Source organism: Clavelina lepadiformis, chromosome 3, assembly GCF_947623445.1.
Source record: "Clavelina lepadiformis chromosome 3, kaClaLepa1.1, whole genome shotgun sequence".
NCBI lineage: Eukaryota > Metazoa > Chordata > Ascidiacea > Aplousobranchia > Clavelinidae > Clavelina > Clavelina lepadiformis.
This window is the reverse complement of record NC_135242.1, coordinates 4,485,577-4,506,178: the sequence shown is the minus strand read 5'-3', so window position 1 is coordinate 4,506,178 and position 20,602 is coordinate 4,485,577. Positions and strand designations below refer to the sequence as shown.

Here is a 20,602-nt window from a genome sequence, read left to right as displayed (position 1 = left end):
CACCATGTTCTTGTGTTATACATACCCTGTGTCTGCTTCAGAGAAAATATAACAGAACGACCTATAGAACGGTGGATGTACCAGGAATCACGCACAACAATCTCGTCTATAATAAAAATCATTGAAGCCCGATTAGTTTTTAATTCAGCACAAACGACATCGAAGCCAAAGCAATACCTACATCAACTGAAAGCTATGTTTACACAGTACAATGTATATTTGTCAAGTCAACCTTGCCTAAACATATGAAGTGAAATTCATATTCAGTCATAAGTTGTTTGAGTGGTAAAGACAACAAGGCAGAGTTTCTTAAACGCCAAGAGCTAAGTGATGGCTTTGAAATTAGTTTCAAGACTGCAGCTTGTGTGTGTTTTGGCATTCAGTTGGCGGTGACATTTGGTTATCACAAATAGGTTAAGATGATGCCAAAACAATAAGTAAATCGATGGCGAAAAGATTGCGTTGTGAGACGTTACGCAACCTTAAATCGTTCATCCTGCGGTTTTCATTGTTAGGTTTTGCTTAAACTACTTGAACGAGGAGCACACTGCAAAGTACTGTATAAGTGTATATTATCAGTCGTGTTTTTCTTGAGTGAATTTCAAGTGTCAGAGCGCTTGTTGCGGCGCTGATTAGGTCACAAGTAGTTAGTTAGTTAGTTGTGCCCTGACCAGAAAGTTTGCTATGCACGCTCTGCGGGTTACGTTATTGCGTGAACGTAGAGGGTTATGGGAACAAAAACTTTTGTTGTCAGTGAGTTATTGTATTCCGCTATTGTGTGTGCCTGGGAAATTAATACCACGCTTACAACGTCGTAAAATTAATATGAGCTTAGAAAAAGAGGCAGCTTTTCAAGCCTATCGCAGTCAGTAGATCAGCCGCGTTTAACCTATAATACTGTGTTTTCAGCAAGCTTGCGTGAAGAAAGTCATCGAGCGTAAAATACTAGTACTGTATAAGTTGGGATTATTGAAGCAGAAGTGAAATAGAAATTGCGTGACCAGTTACCTTACACATAATGGGCCAGTTAACAAACAATTATTATTGTTAGCTTGAAGACATTATATAACAAGGTGATAACAGCGCTCTGTGTTACACACGCTTATTGCTATGATTGCATGAACAGTATTGTATTCTGCATGGTGAATTACAGTGCAGCTAAGACAATATTATCCCTTGCAGTAAACTGGAGGTCATAATATAAGGTTTGTTTGAAAATAACAAAGTCATAAACTGACGAAACGAAAGTTACTTTCCGCTCCTGCCGCCGTATGATAAGGACTCAGAAACTATGGACACTTGTTTTAAGTATTTTTTCGTCGTGTTCAACGTCTTGTTTGCGGTGAGTTATCGTTTGTTTCATAAACAATTTCATATAATGAATATGTATTGCTTTTATGGTGCTTGTGTAGTAGTTTGCTCCGTTTTAATTGTAAAGTTTATTGATTCGTCCTCCGTTAACTTGGCAGTTATGGTGATGAGTTACATTTACCAGGGAGATGGTCTCACGATTACAATGCCGATAGCTAGGATGCTGAATTAAGAAATTTAGTACGAATATTGTTTTTATCATGTCATTTATGACAGTCAGTATAATAAGACAATTTTAAGAATATAAGACAAGAAGAAAATGGGTGTGAAATAGTTAGAATATTTCGTATTATGGCCCCCACAGCATGGTATAAATTTGTTGCAAAATTAATTTTAAAATTTCAACGCAGGGATGTTGGTCTCTTTCAATATTTTCTCATTTGCTCAACAATGGAGTAGTAAATTTTAACCAAGCGACAAACTCGATTCCATTGTTCGAATCGTGCTCTCCCTCAAATTGTGACGGTTAACAAACATCATACTCTTTTTAATGTCGTTAGTAGTAGAAAGGTTTTGCTTGTAATTTTATTCAACCAAGAGCATAGCCTGCCGGAGTATACGACCAGGTTTGTTTAAACATCTAACCGTTTCGGCTTTAATGAAAGTGACTTTTTATCAAGCTAATGTCGTAATACAAGCTATTAGCAAACGCTACTTTATTCGCTATAAGTTTTATGTATTTATACACAACATTACTAAAGCTTCACAAACGCTGGTGATAGTTTAAAATATGGCTGGCCGAGTTAAAGATTAATGTCGTAAAATTTAGTAACTCTCACATGTCTCAAACTAACTTAGGAATCCCTTTTAACTTACTTGGCGCGCTGAAAAAAAGGCGAAGGCACTTCGTTCTATGTCAACAAAGGTCGCCATTTCTAGTTCTCGTTCCTGAGCAAATAGCAACGAATGTCACGTCACATGATAGACATGACGTATCCACTTGAGAAGTGCTCTCAGCCATATAAAAACAGTGACTACGTAATACAGTATTTACTTTTGAGATCTCACGGTTGGTATTAGTGAATCATTCTTTTACACGTCTGAGTTGTATTTTCACCCTAACACAGCAACACAAAAGAATAACAATAATTTCCTGAAGTATGTAAGGGCGAAAGTACATTGGCAACGTTTAGTAAACCCCATAATCTCAAAATCTGTATTTTTTACCATCCTTCAAGGACAAATATCCAGATCCAAACCTCACAACAGATCGCAGATTATTTTGATCCTATAAAGCTTACGTTTAGTCAACTGCTTCTGCGTTACTATAGGTGTTGGATACTTTGTGTTTGTAGGTTATTGGTGCCATAAGTGTGGCCTTTGCTTTTTGGGTTCGTTATGTACCGGTAATTCAGGAAGTGGTCGACAAGGTAGCATACACGGACTTCCTATTTTATGGAGGTCTAATACTCGGAGGGGTGCTGCTTTTTGTAGGTAGGTAAAAGGCACTATTTTATTTAAAATGTAGTCAGATTAGATTATCCCTTAACGATTGAGGTTTACAGATTTAATACTTCTTTTAGGTTTGTGTGGAATGTTTGGTGCGTGTTACAAAAACAAATGCTTGCTGGGCACTGTAAGTATTGAGAATCATTACAGAATATAATGTAGGCCCTATTACTTTTTTTTACTTATCATTATTTACTGCTTTGTATGAGTTATTCTGTCCTTCTTTTCCCACATAGTACATTGCAATTATGGTTATCTTCATTGGGGCTGAAATCGCGTTGATTATCTACACAGCAGTGGTTGGGGCCAATCAATTCGTCGCCAGTCTCGAAGTGGTGTGGGTCGAATTAACGAATGCCACCAAATTTGCAACTCAGTCTCGGGTACGTTATTGGATCAATTCTACTCCTTGAGACAGATTTTTTTGCCCGATTATGTTCACGAACAATTGCTTCAAGTTTCTTTATTGCAAGCAAAGCGTAATGTGGGTGACTTTAACGGCTTGCAATTGCAGTTTGATTGCTGCGGTTATCAAAACCCATCGGAGTGGAACGGGGTCTATGACGAATCGTGCCTGGCCAATAGCACTGAGCCATGGGATGTAAGTAACATTCTATTCTTAATTACCTTTAGGTTTTTATGCTTTGGTAACCCGCTAAAAATTGTAAAAGCTCAAAGTAAAACTTTTCTGTTTTCTTAACGACATACATCATTGTTTTTTCAGGTTGGATGTTCGCAAGCATTGCTAAATTATTTCCGCGACAATGCAATAGTGATGGCAATAGTTTTGGGTGTTGTGTTACTAATAGAGGTAAGTTGCATTGGTGACTGAAGATACATTGGTTACTGTATAAAGTCAGTTTTGGATACTTTAAGACTAAGTCTCCAACCTAGTCATTCTTACACTCGAAAATGCACAGACGAGCTCTATGTGCAGGCAAGGAAGTTGTGTGGTGCAAGCTACCGAAATACCGAATATAAACATAGGGTAGGCTGTCGAATATAACACCACACTACTGACAGTGGCGTTATCCATTATTACTATTGGTGTTGTGGCTGTAAATGGTTTGTGGCATCGTCATAGTCACATTTGGCAAACGTTAACAGAAAACGTTTAAAGTTTTCTTTTACATTTTCAGCTTTTTCAAATCATCGTTACTGGTATATTGATTCGGGATGCTGTTAATGTGGAAAGATCGGAAAGGAGCGATTTTATCAGGAGGAAAAAAGTTCCATCCGATGATGTCACAATCGAACGAGAAAGAAACCAAAACACGAATCAAGCTTATGACGATGAATCCTATTTTGATGACACCTAGCTCGTCATAAAAAGATAATCTGGGGTACGTCATGGTGTTTAAAAGCAGACCTTGTAGAAGTTGTTTTATTGACTTTGTAACGTCTTTTATGTAATTTTTTTCACCTGAAAAACATCGTTCTTTCTGTTTATGTTCTTGATGTCGTAGCGTTCTACGTTAATTTAAAACTGGGCATTATCCACACACTGTAAACTCAAAGACTAGACTAGACGGTTTCTAAAGTGGATGTATCAACCTTTCCTCGTTGTAGCACCACTATAGTTACCACCTTGTACGTTTTAAATTTCAGGCTCTGCCACTTTTTTCTTGTTTGTTGATTGTATGTGAGTTGCTGATTTTTTATTGAGTTTGTTGATTATATGTTTATTGTATGTGACATGCTCCTCCATTTATTTTAATACAACAAGGTTAGCATCATTCTTTCCCTCTTCATCAGTAAATGTTCAAAAACAAACAATACGCTTCCACAAAAAAATGCGAAGTTGTACTTTTCAATTTCGATTTTAACAACTTTATAAGCCTTTCTCAAAACGGGTATTTTGTGTAACAAAGCATTTTGTGACCTTTTTTGAAAATATAGCAGTTTTAAGTATTTTGGTGAAGAGTGACTCTGCCACAAAACTCTTACATATGAGTATTATTTTTTGCAGTTTTGTGAATATAGTTTTAAGTTTTTCGCCTTTCATTGTCGTTAATAGTTTATTCAAGCACATCCGTATTTTACAATAAATGATTCTAGGAATTCATTTTATAAAACTAAATAAACTGAAATTTGTAACTGGATGTGACAACGACATCAAAATATCCCCGTTTTCGAAATCGCAACCGGCGACGCGATACTTTCGAGATTCCTTTTTTGCAAAATGCAGTCAAAAAACGGAATCACGGTGACAATGCACTATACATGCTAGATGCAGTTTCATGATTTTACCATATTTGGAAGGTTTGCTACTTTGTGTAAAGTTGGTATGGTTGATGGCACGAGCGACAGTTGGAAGTAAAAAGCTTTTGCAGTTCTTTCTAGAAATTGGAGGACGCTTGACTGGTGTCTGCGCTGGGCCCAATCAACTGAGCTTTATCTTTCTTTGGCGGTGTCGTCGTTCGATCGTATTCGGTGTTTGCGAGGGGAACCCCCGACTTTTCACTCTTCACAATATCGTAGAGCAACTTGCTGGACAGGATAAGCTGGCAGACCTAGATTTGCCATTTCAATACAACCGTTAGCTGGCGTTCAAGAGCAATGTATTATGGTGAGAAAGACGCTCGTATCTATTAGTAATTAGATTGATGGCAAACTTACCGTCAAAGCCATTATTCCACCTACAATTCCGCCAAGCATTACGGCGTCTTGGTCAAGCCAGGTAATAACAGCATTGTAGCAGCCAGTCTGTTAATGACAATGTTTTAAGTTCCATCCTTTCAGTTTCGACACTGCATTTTGCTATTATTTTAAAACTACCACTAAATCTAGAGCCTGTTTACAGATCAGTGTCTATCAAACAGTCTTACCGCCCAAGGTGTACTAGTTGCTACGTCGGAAAGGCAAGAATTGTCGTAAACTCCACTCCATTCTGTGTAGCTTGTATATCCACAGCAGCTAAACTATGTACATAAACACATGTATAGGCTGTAAAATTAATACTTATTAAATACTTATTAAATCTCGTAACTTATCAAACGAATCTTTACCCGATCTTGAATCAGAAATTTGAGAGAATCTGATATTGACGTCCATGTGGTGGCAGCTTGATCCGTTATAGCCTGTTTGTTGGCCACCGTGTATGCCACAAGTGTGATCTCAATTATCAATAACGATCCAGCGATGGCAACATACTAAAAACAATTACTCAAACCGTTGCACATAAACCTAAAATATTGTAGCATTATAACAACTGACTCCTTTAACAAACCAGTCAGAGTTAAAACAGAAAATAGTCTAATGGAGCTTAACAATTAGACTAAAATAAATGCTCTACCGTTCCCATGATCGGTTTGCTCCGATGAACATTTCCTAGAGCGCCGCACACACCTGCAAAATATCGATTTATAGCTGTTCATTCTTGGACAAGTATTGGCTTAGGTTGTAAAACCAAAGTCGAAGTCGGGCCGAGCTTTTTGGGTCAGGCTCGGGTTTGGGATTAAGTTTGCAAAAGTTGTTGGGCCCAATTCGGCCAAGACAAAAACATTTTTTAAAATGTTAAAAGTAACGGTGTATTTTCGTTTCACTGTAGCTATGAAACCACTTGTTTTTTCTTGCAAACAAAATAGCTGCTTTACACGATACGACTTCTATCACAGCGGTTAGTCCATTAGAGTGTTTTGTTGCGGCCATGCCGCGTATTTTTGACTCATTTTGTAAGTTTAACTTTCGGGTTCTTTTTCCTGGCCTAACTCAGACTTCAAGTATCTGGTTAGTGGTCAGTTATACGTTGGATTCGGTTTTAAAGATTGAGCTCGTTACCATCTCGGCGAAAGACCTTAACAAACGCTTATACTTATAGCAACGATAAAAAAGAGAAAGGTCAAACTCACCAATTATCATGAGCAAAATTCCTGCTCCCAGAATGAAACCGATGACAATCAGACTTGTGCTATTTGCGTTCAACACCTCACGAATCGGAGAAGCACTTCGAAGCCATGACGCAAAAGCTGCCAAAACTGCCCCAAAAAACTGGAAAAGAACATACATTCCAATTACGTAGACGTAATATCCGTTTTCATATTGTGCACAGTTAACAAAAAAGAATTGCTTTGCCTTTAGTCAGTTTAATATTTGTCAAAAATTATCCAGCAAGATTTTATTTACCACGTATAAGATATTGATCACCATAAACAAATATCTGACAACAGATACCATCGTTCACTGTTTGCATCAACTCCTTTTTGGAAATATATTTAACCTAATTGATTTGTTGGCCGACCTGAAATGCTGCAACATATATTAAGAAAATGTAAAATTCTTTAGGTTGCTTTTTGTTAAGTCACAAACTAGGTTGATAGTTTCCATTCAGTCCTTTTTCCTGCATACCAAACAATTTTACAAGCCGAGATGTTTAAAGCAAAAAGTTAGAACTAACACTTTCTACAATTTGTAAACTTCCGCATATGTCTTTTAACAAAACTTCGAAAAACTTTATGTACACATGTAACTACAACACTGGTGATCAGAGTTACAATACGTCTAAAACTTTGCTTGAAATTCGATGAGAACGGATACATCGGACCTTTGAGGAAGGAACAATGGAAAGACCGAAGCACACAAAAGGCTTGCTAAGTCGGTATTTGTCTCGTTTTTCTTTTAGATTAGCGTAAGATGGTGAAAGTGAGAAGCTAAAGCCTTGTCTGACGACTGAGATCATTATAAATATCATCTGTTGAACAAACTCAACTTGTGTTGCTGAACAATGGCGATAGTGTGGTTTGACCGAATGTTTATGTAGAAATTACTCAATCAACTTTATTATTCGACAAATTTCTGGTTGGGAAATTTACAATTTTTTCGCTTATCAGCCGCTGTTCTGTGGTTTAATGATTCTAATAGTTGAGTAGAAAAGTCTGTTAAGTCACCACATTTTCAACGTTTACTTATTATATACCTCTTGAACGATTTCTTGTAAAGCAGTTTTATTGTTTGGCATTAATACAGCCTCCATTAATTTATTTGTCTGTCCAGTGACCACAACGCATAAAATAAAATATACCTTTCCTTAATCCCGCTCCCTTGTCATTTGAAACAATTCTACAGAGGATAGCAACAATATTGATATCACACTTTACGAAGTAAATATTTCACCGTATGTAGGTCACGCAGTCTCTTGTTAAAGATAGGTGTTTAATTTAGGAGAATGTGTAAGCAAAAAGCTGCTTTAAGTTTTTTAAGGTTTTATTGGAGTTAGATGTACAATAGACGGTAGGTTTGGGTTACTATGTTATTACATTCGAGTTAAGTTTACAAGAGCCTGTGAAAAATAGTCTCGAACGCACGGTTTTTCCAGTGAAATAGTGGCAGCCTTCAATTTGTTGGTGATTTTATTGCAATGCGCAATTGTTCATAGTAGGCAACACGATGACAGTCCAGTTAGCCTATACATTAAGAGATCTGAAAACAACGTGACGTACACCGTACAGAGACCTCATGAAAGGATCTGTACCAGGTGCAATGGGGGACAACAATCTTATGAAAACTGATATTACGTCTACGTAATTGGGATGTATGTTCTTTTCCAGTTTTTTGGGGCAGTTTTGGCAGCTTTTGCGTCATGGCTTCGAAGTGCTTCTCCGATTCGTGAGGTGTTGAACGCAAATAGCACAAGTCTGATTGTCATCGGTTTCATTCTGGGAGCAGGAATTTTGCTCATGATAATTGGTGAGTTTGACCTTTCTCTTTTTTAACGTTGCTATAAGTATAAACATTTGTTAAGGTCTTACACCGAGATGGTAACGAGCTCAATCTTTAAAGCCGAATCCAACGTATAACTGACCACTAACCAGATACTTGAAGTCTGAGTTAGGCCAGGAAAAAGAACCCGAAAGTTAAACTTACAAAATGAGCCAAAAATACGCGGCATGGCCGCAACAAAACACTCTAATGGACTAACCGCTGTGATAGAAGTCGTAACGTGTAAAGCAGTTATTTTGTTTGCAAGAAAACACAAGTGGCTTTATAGCTACAGTGAAACGAAAATACACCGTTACTTTTAACATTTAAAAAAATGTTTATGTCTTGGCCGAATTGGGCCCAACAACTTTTGCAAACTTAATCCCAAACCCGAGCCTGACCCAAAAAACTCGGCCCGACTTCGACTTTGGTTTTAAAACCTAAGCCAACACTTGTCCAAGAATGAACAGTTACAAATCGATATTTTGCAGGTGTGTGCGGCGCTCTAGGAAATGTTCATCGGAGCAAACCGATCATGGGAACGGTAGAGTATTTATTTTAGTCTAATTGTTAAACTCCATTAGGCTATTATATATTTTAACTCTGACTGGTTTGTTATAGGAGCCAGTTGTTATAATGCTACAATATTTTAGGTTTTTCTGCAACGGTTTGAGTAATTGTTTTTAGTATGTTGCCATCGCTGGATCGTTATTGATAATTGAGATCACACTTGTGGCATACACGGTGGCCAACAAACAGGCTATAACGGATCAAGCTGCCACCACAATAAACATATAATCAACAAACTCAATAAAAAATCAGCAACTCACATACAATCAACAAACAAGAAAAAAGTGGCAGAGCCTGAAATTTAAAACGTACAAGGTGGTAACTATAGTGGTGCTACAACGAGGAAAGGTTGATACATCCACTTTAGAAACCGTCTAGTCTAGTCTTTGAGTTTACAGTGTGTGGATAATGCCCAGTTTTAAATTAACGTAGAACGCTACGACATCAAGAACATAAACAGAAAGAACGATGTTTTTCAGGTGAAAGAAATTACATAAAAGACGTTACAAAGTCAATAAAACAACTTCTACAAGGTCTGCTTTTAAACACCATGACGTAACCCAGATTATCTTTTTATGGCGAGCTAGGTGTCATCAAAATAGGATTCATCGTCATAAGCTTGATTCGTGTTTTGGTTTCTTTCTCGTTCGATTGTGACATCATCGGATGGAACTTTTTTCCTCCTGGTAAAATCGCTCCTTTCCGATCTTTCCACATTAACAGCATCCCGAATCAATATACCAGTAACGATGATTTGAAAAAGCTGAAATTGTAAAAGAAAACTTTAAACGTTTTCTGTTAACATTTGCCAAATGTGACTATATGACGCTGCCACAAATCATTCACAGTCACAACACCAATAGTAATAATGGATAACGCCACTGTCAGTAGTGTAGTGTTATATTCGACAGCCTACCCTATGTTTATATTCGGTATTTCGGTAGCTTGCACCACACAACTTCCTTGCCTGCACATAGAGCTCGTCTGTGCATTTTCGAGTGTAAGAATGACTAGGTTGGAGACTTAGTCTTAAAGTATCCAAAACTGACTTTATACAGTAACCAATGTATCTTCAGTCACCAATGCAACTTACCTCTATTAGTAACACAACACCCAAAACTATTGCCATCACAATTGCATTGTCGCGGAAATAATTTAGCAATGCTTGCGAACATCCAACCTGAAAAAATAATGATGTATGTCGTTGAGAAAACAGAAGTGTTTTACTTTGTATTTTTACAATTTTTAGCGGGTTACTAAAGCATAAAAACCTAAAGGTAATTAAGAATAGAATGTTACTTACATCCCATGGCTCAGTGTTATTGGCCAGGCACGATTCGTCATACATCCCGTTCCACTCCGATGGGTTTTGATAACCGCAGCAATCAAACTGCAATAGTAAGCCGTTAAAGTCACCCACATTACGCTTTGCTTGCAATAAAGAAACTTGAAGCAATTGTTCTTGAATATAATCGGGCAAAAAAATCTGTTTCAAGGAGTAGAAGTGATCCAATAACGTACCCGAGACTGAGTTGCAAATTTGGTGGCATTCGTTAATTCGACCCACACCACTTCGAGACTGTCGACGAATTGATTGGCCCCAACCACTGCTGTGTAGATAATCAACGCGATTTCAGCCCCAATGAAGATAACCATAATTGCAATGTACTATGAGGGAAAAGAAGGACACATTAACTCATACAAAGCAGTAAATAATGATAAGTAAAAAAAAGTAATACATTATATTCTGTAATGATTCTCAATACTTACAGTGCCCAGCAAGCATTTGTTTTTGTAACACGCACCAAACATTCCACACAAACCTAAAAGAAGTATTAGATCTGTAAACCTCAATCGTTAAGGGATAATCTAATCTGACTACATTTTAAATAAAATTCTGCCTTTTACCTACCTACAAAAAGCAGCACCCCTCCGAGTATTAGACCTCCGTAAAACAGCAAGTCCGTGTATGCTACCTTGTCGACCACTTCCTGAATTACCGGTACATAACGAACCCAAAAAGCAAAGGCCACACTTATGGCACCAATAACCTACAAACACATAAAGTATCCAACACCTAGAGCAGGGGTTCCCAACCGGTGGTACGCGTACCACTAGTGGTGCGCGGGAGCTTTTCAGGTGGTACGCGAGCAGCTCTCCGTTGCATGCGATATACAGTATAGTAGTATAACAATTTAATTTTGAGTTGCTAAAATATGCGAACGACACTAAATTCTCTGCACTCAGTAAGCTACTTTTGTCGATCTTGCTCCCTGCTGTCATTGTTATTAATACAATGCTGCTGTGCGAAATGCGAATATTGGATCAAATTAGTTGTTTTGAAAATAGTGGTACGTGTTGACAATCCGTGGTGGCTAAGTGGTACGAGAACATAAAAAGGTTGGGAACCCCTGACCTAGAGTAACGCAGAAGCAGTTGACTAAACGTAAGCTTTATAGGATCAAAATACGACATTAGTACATTCAGTATTACGACATTAGCTTGATAAAAAGTCACTTTCATTAAAGCTGAAACGGTTAGATGTTTAAACAAATTTGGTCGTGTACCCCGGCAGGCTGTGCTTTTGGTTGAATAAAATTACAAGCAAAACCTTTCTACTACTAACGACATTAAAAAGAGTATGATGTTTTTTAACCGTGACAATTTGAGGGAGAGCACGATTCGAATAATGGAATCGAATTTGTCGTTTGATTTAATTTTACTACTCCATTGTTGAGCAAATGAGAAAATATTGAAAGAGACCAACATCCCTGCGTTGAAATTTTAAAATTAATTTTGCAACAAATTTATACCATGCTGTGGGGGCCATAATACGAAATATTCTAACTATTTCACACCCATTTTCTTCTTGTCTTATATTCTTAAAATTGTCTTATTATACTGACTGTCATAAATGACATGATAAAAACAATATTCGTACTAAATTTCTTAATTCAGCATCCTAGCTATCGGCATTGTAATCGTGAGACCATTTTGCTGGTAATTAATTGTAACTCATCACCATGACTGCCAAGTTAACGGAGGACGAATCAATAAACTTTACAATTAAAACGGAGCAAACCACTACACATGCACCATAAAAGCAATACATATTCATTATATGAAACTGTTTATGAAACAAACGATAACTCACCGCAAACAAGACGTTGAACACGACGAAAAAATACTTAAGACAAGTGTCCATAGTTTCTGAGTCTTTATCATACGGCGGCAGGAGCGGAAAGTAACTTTCGTTTCTCCAATTTATGACTTTGTTATTTTCAAACAAACCTTATATTATGACCTGCAGTTTACTGCAAGGGATAATATTGTCTTAGCTGCACTGTAATTCACCATGCAGAATACAATACTGTTCATGCAATCATAGCAATAAGCGTGTGTAACACAGAGCGCTGTTATCACCTTCTTATATAATGTCTTCAAACTAACAACAATTGTTTGTTAACTGGCCCATTATCTGTAAGGTAACCAGTCACGCAATTTCTATTTCACTTCTGCTTCAATAATCCCGACTTATACTAGTATTTTACGCTCGATGACTTTCTTCACGCAAGCTTGCTGAAAACACAGTATTATAGGTTAAACGCGGCTGATCTACTGACTGCGATAGGCTTGAAAAGCTGCCTCTTTTTCTAAGCTCATATTAATTTTACGACGTTGTAAGCGTGGTATGGAAACCATTAATTTCCCAGGCACACACAATAGCTGAATGCAATAACTCACTGACAACAAAAGTTTTTGTTCCCATAACCCTCTACGTTCACGCAATGAAGTAACCCGCAGAGCGTGCATAGCAACCTTTCTGGTCAGGGCACAACTAACTAACTACTTGTGACCTAATCAGCGCCGCAACAAGCGCTCTGACACTTGAAATTCACTCAAGAAAAACACGACTGATAATATACAGTACTTTGCAGTGTGCTCCTCGTTCAAGTAGTTTAAGCAAAACCTAACAATGAAAACCGCAAGATGAACGATTTAAGGTTGCGTAACGTCTCACAACGCAATCTTTTCATCACAGATTTACTTATTGTTTTGGCTTCATTTTAACCTATTTGTGATAACCAAATGTCACCGCCGACTGAATGCCAAAAGACACACAAGCTGCAGTCTTGAAACTAATTTCAAAGTCATCATTTAGCTCTTGGCGTTTAAGAAACTCTGCCTTTACCACTCAAACAACTTATGACTGAATATGAATTTCACTTCATATGTTTAGGCAAGGTTGACTTGACAAATATACATTGTACTGTGTAAATATAGCTTTCAGTTGATGTAGGTATTGCTTTGGCTTCGATGTCGTTTGTGCTGAATTAAAAACTAATCGGGCTTCAATGATTTTTATTATAGACGAGATTGTTGTGCATGATTCCTGGTACATCCACCGTTCTATAGGTCGTTCTGTTATATTTCCTCTGAAGCAGACACAGGGTATGTAACACAAGAACATGGTGCCCTATAACCAATGCTGTAGCTATACTGTTTAAATTATCCAGAAAATCAGTGAAACCTTAGACGTATAGTGAACTTACTGTAAATGCGACTAGCATTAACATACAGCATTAAAATTAGCTCTAATTTATTGTTATAATGCGACTAGTATTAGAGTAAAGAAAGAATTAATAGTAACAGCGATAAATGTGAGAAACTATTGGGACAACTGTTTCCTCTGAGTTATGTTACTTTATTTTGCTGCAAATCGAACGATATATAAAATAATAATAGTATTATTAACATTGCACCACAATGAACTTTGAGCACAGTTTTTCACAGAGTTTCGTAACTTATGAAAACGTAAGTTTGATTTCCACCAAGTTTTAAAGACAAAATTGACAAAAAATACCAAAATGGAGGGTAGCTGCAAATAATTCTGTAGTTTTATGCATGTTGCGTTTGGAAACAACCAATATACCAGGGGTGGGCAAACTTGTTCAATGAAAGAGTCACTTGCGTAAAATGACAAACCCCAACTAGCCGTAAAATCAGTAGTGTTAATACAAATACGGTAAACAATGCATAGATAATGGACAATAATGAATACAGTGAGACTTCGTTAATCCGGACCACTTCGTTTCGTCCAAAAATGTCGGTTTAGCGGGGTATCCGGTTTATCGGAGGGTAAAAAATCAATGAATTTTGCAAATGCAGCACCGTGTTTAAAAAGCAGATGCACCTTACTCCAATTCTAAGTACCGAGTTTCTGGCTGGACAGCAACTAAAATAAAATTATACTTTTTGTATGATCCAACCCCAGAACTACAGTATTTAAGACAAATGCTCTAAGCCAGAAGTGACGAACATGCGGTCGCAAATCGGTTTGACAACCGCTCTTGCATGGCGAAGCATTCCGTCGGGACCAGCAGTCTTGAACTTTCTTTGACCTGTTTCTAATCTTTGCGCAATGCGATATCAAAAGCTGATAGCACAATTGAGTTGCAGCAGTATGTCTTCAATAGATTGCCGCACTCAACCGATGTACTGTACGTATTTTTTTGCGACCGTGGAAGCATTGTTTGTTACTGTTGATGAACAATTTATTTTTTCGTTTCTAAAATACTGTACAGTATTTCATAGTATGACTATAAAGCTGTGCGGCTTACTCAGCTGTAACTGACAAAGTGGTTTGCCACAACGAATAGGTCCGTCACCCCTGCTACAACGTTATTATGCAACGCAACGTAATTGACCGCAACGTTATTATGCGTAGATAATCAGCTATTGTTTCGTCAACTAACTACCCAGTGTACATATTGTATTAGGACAATCGTGAATCATTTTCGCTTAACTGTTAATAATCCGGTTTATCGGATTTTATTGCTATTGATTTAGCAAATTTGTTCCAAAACTTTTGTGTCGGAGTCGGACAGCGGGGATTCCGGATTAAAGGGGTAAAATGCATAGGAAGAAATCCGTTTCCGGCAGTTTTGTGTCGGATAGCGGGGATTCCGGTTCATCGGGGTCCGGATTAACGAGGTCTCACTGTATCACTATTCACCGGGAAGAGCCACAAAATACATGTCGGCGAGCCGCAGTTTGTCCACGTTTGCAATATATAATGGAGCAAATTTAGAGTTTTTAATTTTCCCATGGAAAAGGCCTCAAGACATTTGTTGGCTTAAGCGTCGAACGTAAGATGGTTCGAGGAAAACAAAATTAATAAGATAAAAATAAATAAATAAATAAATAAATGATTAAAAAGTAAAGTATTCTTGCAAATCAACAAAAAGATCCATTTTTATTGCACATATGATGGATTCTACAGTAAGTGACTTGTCATTTTTAATTTTACAACAGACAACGTCGGTAATGCCAAATTAATTTTGTTCAGTTGTGACCTCTAGCGGATAAATGGAATGAAAAAATCTACTTGGAGACTTAATGTTTCTTTCTTAATGTTATTATGCTGTGGTGTAAGTTTCATCAGCATAACCTTAGCAATGTCGCTCCATTACTTTTCAAGTAATCCGGATAAATTTTTAAAACGTTTTTTATATTTGGCACCACCTCGGACCATGAGCTTCTACTTCCCAAGACTGCCAGGTTTCAAGTAACTTGTCAGGAACTTTAACTGGAAAAAATCTAATGTTTCCAAACAGATGTCGCACTAACGGCTTCGTCACCCCAGTATTAAAAAACAGTTCGTTGTTGGTTTTAATCGAGTTTGGTGCCGGCTGAAAAATGAAGATATAGAACAAAGCAGATTAATAGTCAACATTTTTTAAACTTAATTACTGTACATATTTTGGATATCATATCATATCCTATCATATCGTATCATATCAAACCACATTGTCGTATCATATCATGTCATTTATACATCATATTACATATTTACATATTACATAATTACTAATTACATATTATTAATTATGATAACATAGCAAAGCAAGCTCAATTCTGTGTGTCTTGGTTACACAACCCGCACAAAGAACAACATTTTATGATGGATTCATCAATATCCTACGCTAAATTCGACGTTAATATATTGAGCTAAATAAAATTAAAATGATTCGGAATAACGCCGGGATCAAACAGCTTTAATTTTACTTCACTACTGGTTTAATGGTAAGCGCAGCTAAAATCCTATGAAAACCAAACGACTATACAAAACATATACTTTATGAAAGTTTACCCATACCATAATGTTGCAATCGCCTTCATTGAGTTTTCGCCTCATGTAACCAGTTATCCAAACGTCATCCAGATATAAATATGGCGTTCTTCTCGAAATATGAAAAATTCTTCCAGTCATTTTCACCGACATCAAATACATTCCTCCACGGCAATGCTTTGGCCAATAACTGTCACTCATTTTTCCATAGGAAATATACCATTTGCTCAAAGGGTTGCGGTTCGGGGAGTCGTTTGCTTGGTAGCTATACACACAAACTATTGGCAGTTGTTCATAGCAAGGTCTTATATTAACGTTTGTGTCTTCTGGTACCAAGAGCGTATTCAAGTACTCAACCAGATTTTCAACATGTACAACCATGTCGTCATCTACAGATGAATAAATCCAATCATGAGGAAGATTGGAAGATGCCCACTGCATGCCAGCGAGAACTTTTTCCGGTACAGTTCTACCAAAAGTTAGTCAGTTGCGATTAAGAGTATAAAGAACATGTAACAATGATTTAGAGTACAGAGTCAATATTCTGTGTATACAGGTATTATGGTACAACACAGGTATTATAATACAGATTAGCATTATATGCACAGATAAGACGGCACATAAAAGAGTTTTTATATACTCTGCAGAATCCTCCATATCCATTTGTAAAATGTCTCCGTGATGAGAACTTTCCTCTTCCAAACTACCACGAAGATTTGGATCTTTTGTTGTCCCCAGGAGAAACACAACCTTTTGAGAAAAATAGCCAAATGAAAGCAAACTCGCCATCACCAACTTTCCAGTAAATGAGAAAGTAGCCTACCTCCAGTCTTATGACGTCAACTAGCCTCCAGCTTCCCCAGGTTTGTCGAATTACATCTCTTCGGTCACGGTGTTTAGCGCTGCTTTTTACCATTAAAACCATCGACCATCTGGCCAAATCTGTAAATAAAAAAACCGTTGTCTTTGAGCATAAAAAGCAAATTGGATGCCGTGAAAAACAGAACAAACATGATACAAAGTGAACATGATCAAACAAACAAACAAGCAAACATGATCATGCAACAAAGTAAAGATATAAATTTTAATAGAAGGGTGTGTATAGTCATTTCGAAACTGTATCCGTTGTTTTCAAGCTATCGATCACGTTAATTCAACGTCATCGATTGATGCTGTCAAGGTTTTGTACGCCGGAATACCGTAAGGAAAGTTTGGATATCAACAAGTGAACGTTACTCACTTCTGCTCCACCAAGCGTCTTTAATTATTTATGAAAAGAGCAGCTGAAATATAACGTTGTGCATTTGAATCTTTTTAGTACAGTGTTGTGGGTTAAGGCCAACAGACGGTGGATTTGAATAAACCTACTACAGCAAATCGTACAATCAGATGTCATTAATCTCTAACGGTTGATGACGTGGAGTAAGTCGAATTTGCTCAAGCCACCTTGTGTGGGTCTAAGTTCAGAATACTGGAAAGAGGCAAATTTCCAAAGTTATACATTAGCTGCTTTTTCATAAATAAGTACTTTAAAAGGGCGTGCTAGAGCGTACAACACAATAAATCTTCCACTTAAAGTTACCCATCTTTTCTTTACAGTTGTGCCGTGGCTCTGATAATGACCATGGCTGCATCAAGAACGTTGCCAATTCCCTTTCTTCGTCAGTCTCAGTCATGTACGTTCCATCCACCACCGTTGTGTCGGCGGTTTTAAGGAATTTGATTGGTCGAAGAGGTGCGCACTCGGTAGACATATTTTCGTGAGATTCAGAAGCAGATTTATCTGAATGAAGTTTTACCAGTTACTTTGACAAAAGAACAAAACGTCGCCGAAACTTTACATCAAGTAACACCAGCTATTTAAGCTACATTATCTTTTTTATATTGGAAGCAAAATGTCAATTGACAAATGAATAAATATATTTGAGGTGAGGATTTTCTTACCTTTATTGCTTCTCGAATGTCGTGAGATCTGGTGGGAAAAGTCAGGACAAATCTCCCTGCAATATATAAACAATAGTTAGGTCACGTGTAAAATGAGTTGCCGTTCATAAATGGACTAGGCCACATGTCAGCACTTCACCGCTGTGATTTCCAACCACTTCCTATAGGAATGATGATGCAAAAAATCTCACTCTGCGGTAATTGTTTGTAATTAATTAAAGATTTTGCGCGTGTAGCAATCCTGCGCAGCGCTTTGTCGACATTTTGAAGAAGTCTAGGCCTATTGATCAAGTATTTCTCCAGTATAACCCTTACATTCTACATAAATTTTAAATCAGTGAACAAAGTGTTCCAAATAACAATCAGGAGACGTTTAACAACGACGTTCATGCTTTCTTTTTATATTTTCATCTGAACATCACCACAAGCAAGTAGTAATAAAGCTGTGAATAAGAGCCTAATTGTCAGGACAGCCATCTAGAATAGGCCTATTCGGGTCAAGGCATTTGCAAAGATTCTGTCTCGGCAACTTAATCTGTTGTACATGCAATAGCAGGAATAGGCAACATTAGTGATACAAATTTCTATACTGTTTGTGCATATCTTACCTAAGTAGCGCTCCAGTGTTCCTTCTGCTACCGATCATCAGGTAAAATAGACACATACAAAGCAGAGCAAGTACTGAGTACCGAAGTTTCCAACGGAATATTGACATTCTATAACTACGGTATCCACTTTTTTGCGTAAGATAATTGCTACGGGATCCGTCTAACTCTAAATGATCTTGTCAAGAATCTTAAGTGCAGCATTGGCCAACCTGGAAAAAAGTAGATTTTACATTCAAGATCTATATAGTCTAGAGTCTACTCTAGACGCTATATACAGTTGGTATGAGTTTGTTTGAATTTGTTTTACTAAAATCAAACCAGATTACCAGACTGTTTAGAACCTGTTAATACGAACGATTGGTTAATAACAATAGCTTCCCGTAGTTTCCAAGCTTTATCCACTGTAGCGAATTTAGTAATAATTGCTTGATAGGAACCACCAATAAAGAACTTTCATCCGTTTAAATTTTGTTTAACATCGTAATCAGGTTGAAACGTGTTTAGTCGCCACAAGTTCTCATAGAGAGTTCGTGTACCCATAACATCTGCAAACCAAACGGCGCAACATGCACATGTCTATTGATTATTATTTATTTGTCATTTCTGAAACATTGGAAATGTGAAAGGAAAATCAACATTAATAAACCGCTAAACAACACGGTATTATGTTTATACCTTGTCATACTTATAAGGAAGAAGTACCTCACGTAGCTGCTAATACGACAGCTATTGAAGTACTGTAAAGCTTAATAATACGTTTATTATCAATAAAAACTTGAAGCAAAGTTTTGTAACAACACGGTCCCTCATCCCAGGAATGGCATAAGTGAGTGTGTAACAACCAAACTTAACTGATTGTTTCACGTTCACTTTTGCCAAGACTCGAAGCACTAAAAACATCACTGTATAAAAAGGCGACAAGAACAGATGACCAGGAAGACTTAGAAGATTAAGACAATTAAAAGATTGATTGTAAGTACTATGTGTGCGCACATGCGTTTAAAATATCCGCACGCATGCACACACACGCGCAAATGTGATGCAAAAAAACAACCAAATTGCAAAATAAATAGTTTGGAGAATTCTCTGAACGACCGGTCACGTGATTGAAATAACAACCCTCTTCAACTGCAAATATAAGTAATGAACAAGTAACTGGTAACCAAGTTCACGTAGGTCGGAATTGTCCTTATCCCGCACGTATTTGTATTTGGTATAACTTTCTTTATGGCACACACTCTATAGGCTACAACGCTTTTCTGCCCGTCCTGGCTTCTGATTTGTCGTCTGTAAACTTACTTCCTGAGATGACACGTCATTGCTTTCGCAGTTGTTTAGAAATTAACGCTCCACGCTCATTTTGTACGATATGGCTCAAGTTTGTTCTATCTGGTTTGTTTATGCGCAAGAGTTTTTAGGTGGCGATCATTCTACGTTCGGATCTTTCAGGAGTCTGCACTTCAGCTGCATTTCATTCGCCAGCAGTGTCTTTATTCGCGAAGCCGAATTGTTCCATTCTGACTGATGAACTATTGATTTTAATTTTGAGTCGCGAAGCTCACGTTGTCGACTTAGCGCAACCCTGACATTGATTTAGCAACTGCTGCATTTGTTTCCGGGTTTTACGTGTGTTTTCATTTAAAGTTGGGTAGAGATGAACTACATTCAAATACGGCAAATTAGCAATGTTTTTAACTGCATATTTCTTTTATACAATTGTGGACTAGTTTCTGATAATATTTGAATCATCTTTTTCAAAAGGCATGTCAGAAACCTTTTATTGTTTAACTGTTGTTCTCCTGTTATTTACTTATTAGACTCTAATAAACAT

General features: G+C 37.4%; 5 protein-coding genes across 5 annotated transcripts; 2 read left to right on the top strand and 3 right to left on the bottom strand.

Annotated features, from left to right (window-relative positions):
- Nucleotides 1-1,121: 1,121 nt before the first annotated feature.
- On the top strand, nt 1,122-4,558 carry LOC143450478 (tetraspanin-2-like). The gene is made up of 7 exons (XM_076951042.1): nt 1,122-1,342; nt 2,667-2,805; nt 2,895-2,947; nt 3,057-3,203; nt 3,335-3,421; nt 3,545-3,631; nt 3,960-4,558. The coding sequence occupies exons 1-7, from the start codon at nt 1,292-1,294 to the stop codon at nt 4,137-4,139; spliced, it is 744 nt and encodes a 247-aa protein (XP_076807157.1). The 5' UTR covers nt 1,122-1,291; the 3' UTR covers nt 4,140-4,558.
- Nucleotides 4,559-4,696: 138 nt separating this feature from the next.
- Nucleotides 4,697-7,089, bottom strand: LOC143450479 (tetraspanin-31-like). The gene is made up of 7 exons (XM_076951045.1): nt 6,946-7,089; nt 6,672-6,810; nt 6,116-6,168; nt 5,829-5,972; nt 5,649-5,741; nt 5,440-5,526; nt 4,697-5,333 (listed from the first exon to the last, which is right to left on the bottom strand). Exons 1-7 carry the CDS (start codon nt 6,994-6,996, stop codon nt 5,160-5,162), a joined length of 741 nt encoding a protein of 246 aa, XP_076807160.1. The 5' UTR covers nt 6,997-7,089; the 3' UTR covers nt 4,697-5,159.
- Nucleotides 7,090-7,467: 378 nt separating this feature from the next.
- On the top strand, nt 7,468-9,378 carry LOC143450667 (uncharacterized). Its single transcript, XM_076951301.1, has 3 exons — nt 7,468-8,505; nt 9,009-9,061; nt 9,205-9,378. Exons 1-3 carry the CDS (start codon nt 8,349-8,351, stop codon nt 9,313-9,315), a joined length of 321 nt encoding a protein of 106 aa, XP_076807416.1. The 5' UTR covers nt 7,468-8,348; the 3' UTR covers nt 9,316-9,378.
- On the bottom strand, nt 9,353-12,674 carry LOC143450666 (CD81 antigen-like). The gene is made up of 7 exons (XM_076951300.1): nt 12,242-12,674; nt 11,000-11,138; nt 10,858-10,910; nt 10,609-10,755; nt 10,391-10,477; nt 10,181-10,267; nt 9,353-9,850 (listed from the first exon to the last, which is right to left on the bottom strand). The coding sequence occupies exons 1-7, from the start codon at nt 12,290-12,292 to the stop codon at nt 9,671-9,673; spliced, it is 744 nt and encodes a 247-aa protein (XP_076807415.1). The 5' UTR covers nt 12,293-12,674; the 3' UTR covers nt 9,353-9,670.
- Nucleotides 12,675-13,681: 1,007 nt separating this feature from the next.
- Nucleotides 13,682-18,975, bottom strand: LOC143449391 (beta-1,3-galactosyltransferase 5-like). Its single transcript, XM_076949571.1, has 7 exons — nt 18,772-18,975; nt 18,164-18,219; nt 17,802-18,002; nt 17,043-17,161; nt 16,860-16,969; nt 16,247-16,688; nt 13,682-15,779 (listed from the first exon to the last, which is right to left on the bottom strand). Exons 1-7 carry the CDS (start codon nt 18,876-18,878, stop codon nt 15,597-15,599), a joined length of 1,218 nt encoding a protein of 405 aa, XP_076805686.1. The 5' UTR covers nt 18,879-18,975; the 3' UTR covers nt 13,682-15,596.
- Between the last annotated feature and the right edge of the window lie 1,627 nt (nt 18,976-20,602).